Genomic DNA, 12,049 nt, shown 5'->3' with positions numbered 1-12,049 from the left:
GTTTGAATGTTCTCCCTGTGCCTGTGGGTTCTCCCCTGGTACCCTGGCTTCCTCCCACAGTCCGAAGGCATGCTTGTTAGGCTAATTGGTGTGAATGTGAGCATGAATGGTTATCTGCCTCTCTCTGTGTTGGCCGTGTGATGGACTGGCAACCAGTCCAAAGTGTGCCCTGCTTCTTTCCCTGTGACAGCTGAGATGTGTTTGAGCCCCTTGCTACCCCAAACTAGAAAAGTAGGTAAGAGCAATGGGTAGATGATGGATAGATACTATTTGAGTTGATATTTATTTTTTCTGGGAGGATTTGGGAAATGTATTATTATCACTACAAACACAAGATAATTCTGTCATTAGCCACGAGAGGAATTAAATTCTGTATAATTTAGAAATTATGAATAGCACAATACTTAAGAGGATACTAGAGGAGGGGTACCCCTGTGGGCTGTGGGGTTAAGTTATATATACAGGGAGTGCAGAATTATTAGGCAAGTTGTATTTTTGAGGAATAATTTTATTATTGAACAACAACCATGTTCTCAATGAACCCAAAAAACTCATTAATATCAAAGCTGAATGTTTTTGGAAGTAGTTTTTAGTTTGTTTTTAGTTTTAGCCATTTTAGGGGGATATCTGTGTGTGCAGGTGACTATTACTGTGCATAATTATTAGGCAACTTAACAAAAAACAAATATATACCCATTTCAATTATTTATTTTTACCAGTGAAACCAATATAACATCTCCACATTCACAAATATACATTTCTGACATTCAAAAACAAAACAAAAACAAATCAGCGACCAATATAGCCACCTTTCTTTGCAAGGACACTCAAAAGCCTGCCATCCATGGATTCTGTCAGTGTTTTGATCTGTTCACCATCAACATTGCGTGCAGCAGCAACCACAGCCTCCCAGACACTGTTCAGAGAGGTGTACTGTTTTCCCTCCTTCTAAATCTCACATTTGATGATGGACCACAGGTTCTCAATGGGGTTCAGATCAGGTGAACAAGGAGGCCATGTCATTAGTTTTTCTTCTTTTATACCCTTTCTTGCCAGCCACGCTGTGGAGTACTTGGACGCGTGTGATGGAGCATTGTCCTGCATGAAAATCATGTTTTTTTTGAAGGATGCAGACTTCTTCCTGTACCACTGCTTGAAGAAGGTGTCTTCCAGAAACTGGCAGTAGGACTGGGAGTTGAGCTTGACTCCATCCTCAACCCGAAAAGGCCCCACAAGCTCATCTTTGATGATACCAGCCCAAACCAGTACTCCACCTCCACCTTGCTGGCGTCTGAGTCGGACTGGAGCTCTCTGCCCTTTACCAATCCAGCCACGGGCCCATCAAGACTCACTCTCATTTCATCAGTCCATAAAACCTTAGAAAAATCAGTCTTGAGATATTTCTTGGCCCAGTCTTGACGTTTCAGCTTGTGTGTCTTGTTCAGTGGTGGTCGTCTTTCAGCCTTGCTTACCTTGGCCATGTCTCTGAGTATTGCATACCTTGTGCTTTTGGGCACTCCAGTGATGTTGCAGCTCTGAAATATGGCCAAACTGGTGGCAAGTGGCATCTTGGCAGCTGCATGCTTGACTTTTCTCAGTTCATGGGCAGTTATTTGGCGCCTTGGTTTTTCCACACGCTTCTTGCGGCCCTGTTGACTATTTTGAATGAAACGCTTGATTGTTCAATGATCACGCTTCAGAAGCTTTGCAATTTTGAGACTGCTGCATCCCTCTGCAAGATATCTCACTATTTTTGACTTTTCTGAGCCTGTCAAGTCCTTCTTTTGACCCGTTTTGCCAAAGGAAAGGACGTTGCCTAATAATTATGCACACCTGATATAGGGTGTTGATGTCATTAGACCACACCCCTTCTCATTACAGCGATGCACATCACCTAATATGCTTAATTGGTAGTAGGCTTTCGAGCCTATACAGCTTGGAGTAAGACAACATGCATGAAGAGGATGATGTGGACAAAATACTCATTTGCCTAATAATTCTGCACTCCCTGTATGCAAACTCCACACAGAAATGCTCTGAAGCAACAGTGCTAACCACGACACCACAATGCTTATGGAAGTGATGAATCATAAATTGGAAATATTTGGTTCTAGTCATCAGTATCTACGGAGGAGGTCAGCAGAGAGGTACAACAGGTACAACTACAGCAATCTGTAATACACAGCGGAGGCTCTGTCATGGTTTGGACCTGCATTTCAGCCAGTTGTGTTGGAGATCTTGTAAAAATGTATGAAATCATGAAGGTAAAAAAGTACCATAAGGTTTTGATCCACTTTGCACTACTATCTAGAAAGCATTTGATGGGCAACAGTGTCATTTTCTAGCATGAGAATGATCCCAAACTTTATATACTCCTAATATACTGTGTTTGCACATGTTTCAATAAATCACTCCACATATTTCCCATTTTTTAGCCAAATATACAGAGGTGTGGCTCAAGACCTTCACTCAGAGAAAATCTTGGGTGTCCAGAATAAAGACTGCACTGTAAAATAATCACATACCTGTTTATTTTGCACATTTAATTTCCACCACTGCTAAAGAAGACATCTTATATGCAAACAGCAAAGATCTTAAACTGAGCAGTGCACGATAAAACATGGCTATTATCACAGATGCACATATGCTTTTCACTGGGTACCAATGATATTAAAGGCCAACAAAAGGCAAACAAGCATCTAAGATGTTAAGCTGGATGAATACAAGAAACAACTTTCCCCAAAACAGACTCCCCAGAATCCTGCATCCAGCACCCCAGGCCTCTTGTATATTTTGACCCGCTCTGTGATTTAATTAAGAGGACATACAGGACTAACCACGACAGATCACATGGATGGCAGGAAGGGCAAAATAGTTAGGGCTGTCTGTTGTGTAACATTGCCATTTGTGACACACTGGGTAGCAGGATAGCCAAGATTAGGGACAGCCCTTGAACCGGAATGTCTAGGTTAAATAAAGCCCGTGCAAAACTGAGCATCTGAGTTGCTGAAGTATCAGCGAGTGCTAGATGTTTTGTTTTAGAGCAGACCACAGACTTTGGCCAGTTAAGGAGGCGTCACACAATCAATAAATTTTATTTATGAGCTAGCAGTAAATGGAGTTAATTAGTTTTTAACTTCTGCGACGTTACATGTTGCAGCTTTCCATTCACAAACCAGGCAGTCTGTTCTGTGGGGGACCTTCGATGCTACTATGGCTACAATTATTCATAGCTTTCTTATATATATTGCAGCCTGTCTCTCCTCCCTCTTCCTCTCTCCTCCCTCTCATCATTCCCTGTAGGGACAGCACTACCTCACTCTAACTAATCACCATGGCAACATGGTAATCCCTGAACAGAAAAATGTCTCTCTCACACACACACGCAAATACGCACACACAGAGACAGAGCGGAACTGTGTGTACACATGGGTGCACACGCTCATGCTTGCACATGCAGTCATGCACACACATTCTGTAAGAGATGCTCATACAACTCAGCACACTGGTGTTTGCTGGTAAGACATATCTTAGCACAAACACACGCTTCCATGCGTCACTGCGAGGGTAAAGCGTTTTCCTGTTTTGTGAGTAGCTTCGCGTGTGTTGGCAAGGATTTAAATATGGCACCTTTGGGGTTGTGTGAGTAAATGCTATTTATGTGTGCACTAGTTACATATGCATTCTGGGTGTATGTGTGCTCATGTTTGTCAGTAATTTGTTTATGACAAATATGTGCATGCATGCATGCGTGTGTGTGTTGTTTTGATTTCACACTCAGGTCAATGGGTTTTCTAGCTACAGAAGAACAGCCAGCAGATTTACTCTGGTTAGCTTCTCATCTCTGTCATATTGCCTTTTTCCTTGAACCCCCCCTCCTTTGACTTTTTGCTCCTGGCAATCTCTGTGTCTATGAATAACACTGTTTTTCTTCACTCAAAATGAATTGTACTTTATTTACCGAATAAATGTTTTACAGCATTAATATACAGATCACAACATTGCAACAGGGATGCAAAAAAACAGTGGATAGCCAACAATCGCTCCATACATGTAGTGTTTATGCACAGGTGCAGGTCATTCACAGCAAAGGAAGACAGATTTTAAGTCATAAAGGCTTCATACAGTATTTAATTGATTGTGAAGGAAGGTAAATAAAGGCTGATATTCACATATTTGCAGTAGAGAACACTTATACATACTAAAACCATTTTTGCTGACAGGGCACTTTAATGTGATAAGACTCCTCTCGCTACACCAGGTCTAATCATCCAATCAATAAAGCTCTTTCTCTTGACATTAGGAGTGGTCGGCAAATGTGCCCAGTTTTAAGAATAGATCAATAGGCTGATTGACATGTCAGATGGATGAGTGAATGTATTCCAATTGGGTGTATCGACCACACTGAGAGACTAACAAGAGTCGGCCATTTTATTAGGTACACCCGTCCAACTGCTTGTTAATGTATCTAATCATCCAATTGCGTAGCACTGGCCAAATGCATTTAGGCTTGTACACATAGTCAACACAAGCTGCTGAAGTTCAAACTGAGCATCAGAATCTGGGAAATAGGTGACTTAAGAAGGTGACTTTGGTTGTGGCTCAAATATTGGTGCTTGATGGGCTGGTCCTAGTGTTCCTGTCAGCTAACAACAGGAACCTGAAGCTACAGTTTGCAGAAACTCACCACAACTGGACAACAGGTTGAATAATGTTGCCTAGTCTGATTAGTCTCAATTTCTGATGGTAGTGTCAGAATATAGCAAAACAGTGGGATAAAGAATGCATCTATCCTGCCTTATATCAACAGTTGAGGCTGGTGGTGTTGGTGTAATGGTATTTAAGGGCACGCTTTGGCCCACGTAGTACTAACTGAGCATTGTTCAAATCACTAGAAATGACAACTCTGTTGCAACTCTGTACTGCAATCAGGTCAGTATGGACCAAAATCTCTGAGGAATGTTACCAGCACCTTGTTGAATCTATGCCATGAAGAATTAAGGCAGATTTGAAGGCAAAGGGGAATCCACCTGAAATTTCATTTATAGATACACATATCATTTCAGGTGGTGATTTCAGGAATCAAAGCCTTGTTGGTTTAAATGGTAAAATATTCAGGTCTTTACTTGTAGTGTCTGATTTCGACCACTAGGTAGCGCATGTTGGTGATAAAAACTATAAACTGTAAGGGCAGAAAAGAGAATCCAAAGCAGCATGTCTTTGAGTGTGTGTGTGCACATATATCAACATATTTATGTACGTGCCTGTGCAGAGTTGTGTCTAAATGTCTGCGCATGTGTGCGAGTATGTGTGTTTGTGTCTGAGTGTGTCTTTCTTTGTGTATCTTCAGTGTGGCCTGGGCACAGGATGCTGCAGGGTCATGTGCTCTGCTCCAGTGAAAGGCAGTCTGTGTGTGCAGTAGTGGTAGACCAGCTCAGGGATATTGGAGAAAACGCAGCTGCTTTGATCCAGCGTGTAGCACAAGCCCTTACTGCTCTTAGTCTGGGCCACAATGATGTGCACGCAGCTTTGGCTGGTCCTAGTGGAACGAGACAGAGAGAAAGATGCATTTTAAAATGTGTATTTATCATCAGTTTTCTCCGAAGAGACAGTCCTGCACACAGATGACACAACCGGAGGAGATGAAAAAAAAATGGAAATATTATCTCTCTCCAAACGAGGCTGTGCATTCTCTGAGTTCAGTGGATGTTTAAATGGGGTTAATGATGTGGACTCTCAAATGAATGAGCAGCGTACAACAAATGTGCACTGAGGCGCATGAGCACACGCACGCACACACTCCCACACACAATGGCACCACAGGATTTCAGTCTTTATCCTGGAGAACCTGTTCCTGGCACGCTTGTTGGAAGCGTCTACTCTACAAATGACACACATTCTCATGCATTAACACCTTAGAGGTTTCCACTACAATGGCAGCTATTGTAGCTCCTCAGCAGTGCCTCAAAAAAAAGCTAAAATCTGGCTTAATCGGACCTGGGTAAAATGTCAGTGAGAAACAACGCCTAAATGTATTTAATGGCAAATGAGAGCATACAATTTTAAGCTGTAAAATACATGTGACAGCAGAGGATAAATGTGCTGTGTCAATTTTTACAATTTTTTGCGTACAATCAAAGGAAGGAAATCAGAAAGACGGATTTGATTATGAAATCTATGCGCATTCATGACAATGCTGTATGACAGCGTGCACTCACTTCAGAGCAATAGAGTATTTGCTGGTTCCTGATTCGCTGTCTCTCACCAAGAAGCTGGCTTCCCTGCAGCGCTGCAGCTGAGCCTCAGCCTGCTGCCGACTCACACTGCCATGGTACCAGCTTGGCATTGAGGCGATGGAGGAGGGAGATAGCGGGGATCAGGGTGCGGAGAGAAACACAACAGATCAGTGACATATAGCATTGTGACATATGGAGTTAAGAGAGATGCCAAGTTCATGATATCACTGAAAGAGGAAAAAAAGAGACAGATTGACAGGAGGAAAAAAACTCGCTGACAATAAATTACAGTCAGTGCAAATTAGACTGACAGGTATGTACTGCAGAAGGAATGAGTCAACAAAGACAAAGGTAAACTGGAGACGCCAAGGTAAATAAAATGAACGTGTATGTGACTCTGTAGGGTGTCCAGAAAGGCCTATTAGGACACAAGGTGGTGTTGACAGTGGCCACGGGCAGGAACCATACATAAACAGGATGCCAGGAGCCAAAACACACTGACATTCAACCACAACATGAGAAGAACAAATGCTAAGTCCCATCTAAAAAGAAACGCCATGCTTTAATATTACGGGGAGGGAAAGTTTAGAGTTACAGTGAGACTTCTCTGTCTCACCTTAAGGTTGCACCTCTCATCCAACATTTATGCTCAGCGTCTCATCAGGAGGTTTGTTGCTGACTTACCCGTCTGGTATCAAAAGCTTAGTTTCACTAAGAATTATCTGCACTTCCATGTGTAATATATTATGTATCCCTGTATTTATACTGTACTGTATCTGGCTTTGCAGCTCTTCATGATGGAAATTTCCTTGATTTCTTTTAACCTTTACAAAGTCAAACTGATTTTCAGCCAAACAGTTGGGTAGATGGAGGTGGGAAGGGAGGGCTCTTCTAAAAATTGTAGGCTTATCATAAATAAATTAAAAAATGCAGCGTGGAGCTACAGAGCAAGCAAATATGAGGTGCACTTTACCCTGATGATGCTTTGGGAAATGTGATTAATTTAAATAAAGACCTACAATGCACAGATCTGAGATAAAGGTGAGCAGATTTCTTAACCTGTCGTCTCATTTGTTTAATCCCTTTCAACCACTAAATCTGTTCAGGGATGTTGTAGTGGGTGCTAAATTTGATTTCAGCATGCAGAGGTGAGAGGTAGGTCACAGGTCTTTTAAAGAAATGATACATAAAAAGAAAAGACTCTTCCCTGGGGAATATTTTAGGCTTAACAGGTTGGATTTAAACCCTGAACATATTCACTTAACACCATGCTAGCTGACAAATAAGTTATCTATATCACTGTATATGTATATTTTACAGGGAATTTCCTTCTGGAGATGAAGGTCTAATAAATTTTATACAGTTATGTAATCTTTTTAAAGTACTGCAGATTTGTTTATTTGACTTTTTATTCAATGTAATTCTTTTTAGTATATTTTGTGTTTCAAAAACCTGTCTTAAATGTCTCTGTTAATGCACATACTATTTTTGAACATGACAACACCGCCATGTAATAAATCTGGTGGCTTGCGGTCATCGTATTCGTCATTTGTTACTCAAAACTTTACTTGTTTCAGTCCTTACTTATGGACACAAATATGCCTTTTCCCCCCTTCCTTACCTCTGCTTCTCCAGGGGCACGCTGGGGTCCATTTTGTTCGCCTCCCCATCCAGTGGGGGAATGGGAGAGGTAGGAGATGGAGGGGAAAGTTTGGTAGGGCTGGACGAGGGTGAGAGCTTGAGGGTGGGAAAGGAGGAAGATGGCTGTGTAAGAGGGGCGAGTTTAAGAATAGGAGAAGATGGAAAGGAAGAGGAGGAGGAAGATGAAGGAGAAGAGGAGACAAGTGTTTTATGGCTCCAGTTCCTCTGCCTCAGGGTCTGCTGCTGCTGCTGCTGCTGCTGCTGTTGCTGTTGCTGCTGCTGCTGCTGGCGAGCAGGGGTCGAATTGTTCTCTTTACTGAGAGAACAATCCACCGCTTCAAACTGAGCTAAAAGAAGCAGGAGAGACAATATCAACCTTTCATAAAAAGTTCTATCAAAGCATGCCAGTGATACCAAAGTAAACATATCTCTGGAAATTAATTCAGAAGGATTGTTTTGTTTCCTCAATAAAGTAAACACAAAATTGCTGTTATGTGTGTGCTGTACAAACAAAATCCACGTTATTCCTCCACACCCTAAACACTGAACCCCCACCCTTCCCATGATCCCTCGCTCCTTTTCTCTACCTGACAGTGCTCTAACAATGTCCTCCTTTCTCCACTCCCACGGCAGCTCGTACTCTCCAGCTGGACGGACATCAGACTCTGGTCGTGTGACAGGGATCCACACGCCCTCACTGTCGCCTTCCAGTCCTCCTTCGTAGGGTATGTCATAGATGTTTGGGGGTGCAGGCATTCCCTCTTCTGCCTTCCCCTCGCTCTGGCCTCGATCCAACAGGACACACACTTTCAGGAGGTCTTTGGAGCCCCGTCTACGAACCTCTGCAGCAGAATGGATATGTGATTAGCTAACTGTATATAAGATTTGATCAGCTAAAGGCACAGAAAAACAACTAAATTACAGTAGAAAAAAAATTACAAATGTACTTTTACTGAAATAATTTACGTGCCATTTCAAACATAACCACTATAGTCCAAATCAGATATTTTGGACAAAATAAACAACAAAACTGAAGTTTAGAAACATCCTTAGTTTATTACAAGCTTTCACTCAAGTGCACAAATTAGGAGTTTACATCACACAGTCTATAAAGCAACATTGTGCCGATTACATATATAGACTCCACTGTTGTGTCCTTCATTTGCTCGTTTCTTTTAAATAAATCAAGTATTGTTTGAATATTGTCTTTTTTTAACATTTTCGGGGAATTTTAATTGTTATGTTCCTTTTTCTTTTTTTCATTTGGTGCCCGGCAGGTAGCCTGTGTGTCTACACTATTGTGTGACCAAACAATGGATTTACAGGAAGAAAAGGTCAACACAGCCGTTGATTGGCTGACTAACCGGACCGCTTCCTGACTGTTGGGAAGTGATTGGGTGAGACCGGGGGGAAACCTGTAGGTTTTTAGGGAGGGGTGAGAGGGGGGCTTTCGATTCTTGTCACATGCAGGGGACCATAGAGTAGCTGGTGTCTGTCTCTGTGTGTTTGTGTATGTGTGGAAGGGGAGGCAGGAGGGCATTAGGGCCAATGTCCTATCGAGAGAATGGGGCAAAGGAAACAGAGGCAGGAGACAGGAAGCTGGAAGAGGAAGCTGCACCCATTGTCCCTGCACAACACTGTTACTATAGCCACCGCCAGCGGGGAGGGAAGTCAGTAGAGAGACTGAGGATCTAGCTCGGCTCTCAGTCCCTTTAAAATGATAAGTTAACAAGAATGTGATGTGGTCTAAGTGCTGAGAAACTTAAATAAGATGTATAATTAGTGTTCCTTTATGTGCTCAGAATACATTTGGCTTATCAAGCATGATATACAAAGTGAGGCAAAATGTTAAAAAAAGTGGAATTGAGTTCTCAGAAAAACAAAAGATGGTCAAATAAAAGAAAAAAATACAAGGTGAAGGTGTAGGAACGGACATTGCTAGTGTTATTGTTGTGTTTCTATAAGCGACTCTGCCATTCTGTTTAAAGATGTGCTGTAGGCCTAAGTTCACGACTGAATTCTTCTGCGAAATTCACAAAAATATGTCGTTCACATTTGCTCAACTGCTGAGAAAACAGTCCAAATCTCTGGAAAGCCAAGAAGCACCTTCATAATAAAAATTTGGCTGCTGAGATACGAGATCATGTGACCCTGACCTCACCTGTGATGATGACCTGGGCGTCATAAGGCTCCATGTACCCATCATTCACTCCTGCTCTCTCGGCTTCTCTCTGCTCCTTGGTTTTCTCCGCATCAAAAGGATCTGCATAGTCCTCCAGGATAATCAGCTGTTGAAAAGGGAAAAGCACAATGCCGGCCTGCTACCTATTCAAAAGTCACAGAGACAACAAGCAGTGTGTGTGTGTGTGTGTGTGTGTGTGTGTGTGCGTGTGTGTATGTGTGTGGTGTCCATGACTGAGTGACAAGTAATGGAGGGACAAGCGGAAATACTTGTGCAAGGAGGTCAGCGCATTGTGTTTGCCTGTGTGATCTGAAACAATGAAGTGAAACTGTATTGTATTCTTTTGACAACGATGGAAACTGAATACAGTGTTATGATCTGAGACATGGACGGAAAACACAAAGGAAAGCACTGACCTTAGGCCCTGTACTATAATGATGTTTTAATTAACTAATTCATAAATAAATAGCTGCTGAAATATGAAGACATGTTATATGTGCATGTTATATAATTTCTATAAGTTACTCACCGTTGTTTTAATGTCAGATCGTCCTTTCTCGTTCTCGGGTAGCTTCTGTTGACACATCCCATTGAGTTTGGGGGTCTTTTCTTGTTTGTCCACTTTGATCATCCTGCTGATGTACGCTTGAGCCACACTAGAGGTCCTGACCTGGCGGTTTTCATCCGATGACCCGGTGTCGCTTTTGGCGTTCTTGCGACCTTTTCCAGCCGTGAGACTGTCCCAGACTGTTCCACCAGAACCAGCATTGTTACGACCCAGTTCTGTAGCCGAATTCTTTCTATTTCTCCCTGCCAACAAACCCCCCACTCCCCCATCTCTGCGCTGATTTCCTTTCAAACTGTCTCGTGAAAATGAAGGTTTGGGTCGAGTTTGTGGACCAGATTCGGAGGCTGAGCGCACTCTTTCATTTCCGTTCTTCAGGTTGATGGGGAAATCTCTGAACCATTTTGCCATGGTTGTTAAGTTGATGACACTTCTTACTGATTTTAAAAGTTACTAAAAGTTACTGGATTTTTTCCAACCTCCTTGCATTAGCCTCCCCCTAAAAGTTACTTTTAGCCGTTCTCAACAGCTCCAACTTTACGCACACTCACTTTGTTCACACTTCGACTGAAGTAACTTTGGTATGCAAGGGTATCTGACTAATCACTTTAAGCAGAGCCCACTTTACGATTCTATGCTGATTCCTAGCTCCTGCGATTCTCTCACAACTTCTGGTGCGTCTTGGAGATCATTAGCCAGCTGCTCTGTGTTGCTGTCACCCTGCACCTGCAGTAACAACTATCCCTGCAATTTGAAAAGTAACTTTTGCAGAGCATAAACTCGAAAGAATTGGAAGTTTTTCTTTGAACCCAGTAAAGATCCCATTCCCGGAGCGTGAGATGGTGCGTCAAGTCTGTCGACCAGGCGAAGTGATGAGAGGAGTGAAAGGAGAGGAAAGTTGGAGTGAGCAGACTGGGGGATGTCGCTGGTTTCTGGGGAGGAGCTGCGCGCACAGGGCGGAGTGGCAGTTTTACTCAACAAGGAAGATTGTAAATCTCATGAAAACTTTTTATTTCCAGAACCCAACCTCTAAAACCTTTTATTATTATTATTATTCTTCAGCACATAATAAGTTTAGTAACTGTGTTCAACTCAGCTCTACACACATAACATTGCAACAGAAAAAGATAACAAAGGACATAAAAGTTATATTTATTTATATGTTTTTTACACTCAGGGATGTTCCCATGATTTCTTAAATGGAAAGTTACACGGGTAACCTATTACAATGTCAAAAATTGTGCTTAAAATGTAAAAGTGAAGTTTAAATATGTCTGTAGGTTCTCAGTTATCCAGGTCATAGACTGGACTTCATTAGGTTCATGAAGATGTTTCCCCTCTTGTGCACGAGGCTTCTTCAGTTCTGCCCTTTCGATGAAAGGCGAAACATGCTCATAAATCTAAAGAAGTCTTGTTGCCTTCTTT

The 12,049-nt window shown here is 42.2% G+C and overlaps 1 protein-coding gene across 1 annotated transcript; it reads right to left on the bottom strand.

The window, feature by feature from the left end:
- Window positions 1–3,931: 3,931 nt before the first annotated feature.
- she (Src homology 2 domain containing E) lies at window positions 3,932–11,545 on the bottom strand. The gene is made up of 6 exons (XM_040029762.1): window positions 10,589–11,545; window positions 10,039–10,165; window positions 8,465–8,719; window positions 7,858–8,224; window positions 6,219–6,338; window positions 3,932–5,539 (listed from the first exon to the last, which is right to left on the bottom strand). The coding sequence occupies exons 1-6, from the start codon at window positions 11,033–11,035 to the stop codon at window positions 5,347–5,349; spliced, it is 1,509 nt and encodes a 502-aa protein (XP_039885696.1). The 5' UTR covers window positions 11,036–11,545; the 3' UTR covers window positions 3,932–5,346.
- Between the last annotated feature and the right edge of the window lie 504 nt (window positions 11,546–12,049).

This window comes from Simochromis diagramma, unplaced genomic scaffold (genome assembly GCF_900408965.1).
Source record: "Simochromis diagramma unplaced genomic scaffold, fSimDia1.1 OVJJ01000361.1, whole genome shotgun sequence".
Lineage (NCBI taxonomy): Eukaryota > Metazoa > Chordata > Actinopteri > Cichliformes > Cichlidae > Simochromis > Simochromis diagramma.
Note: the sequence above shows the minus strand (reverse complement) of the source record. Positions and strands in the feature narration are given on the sequence as shown.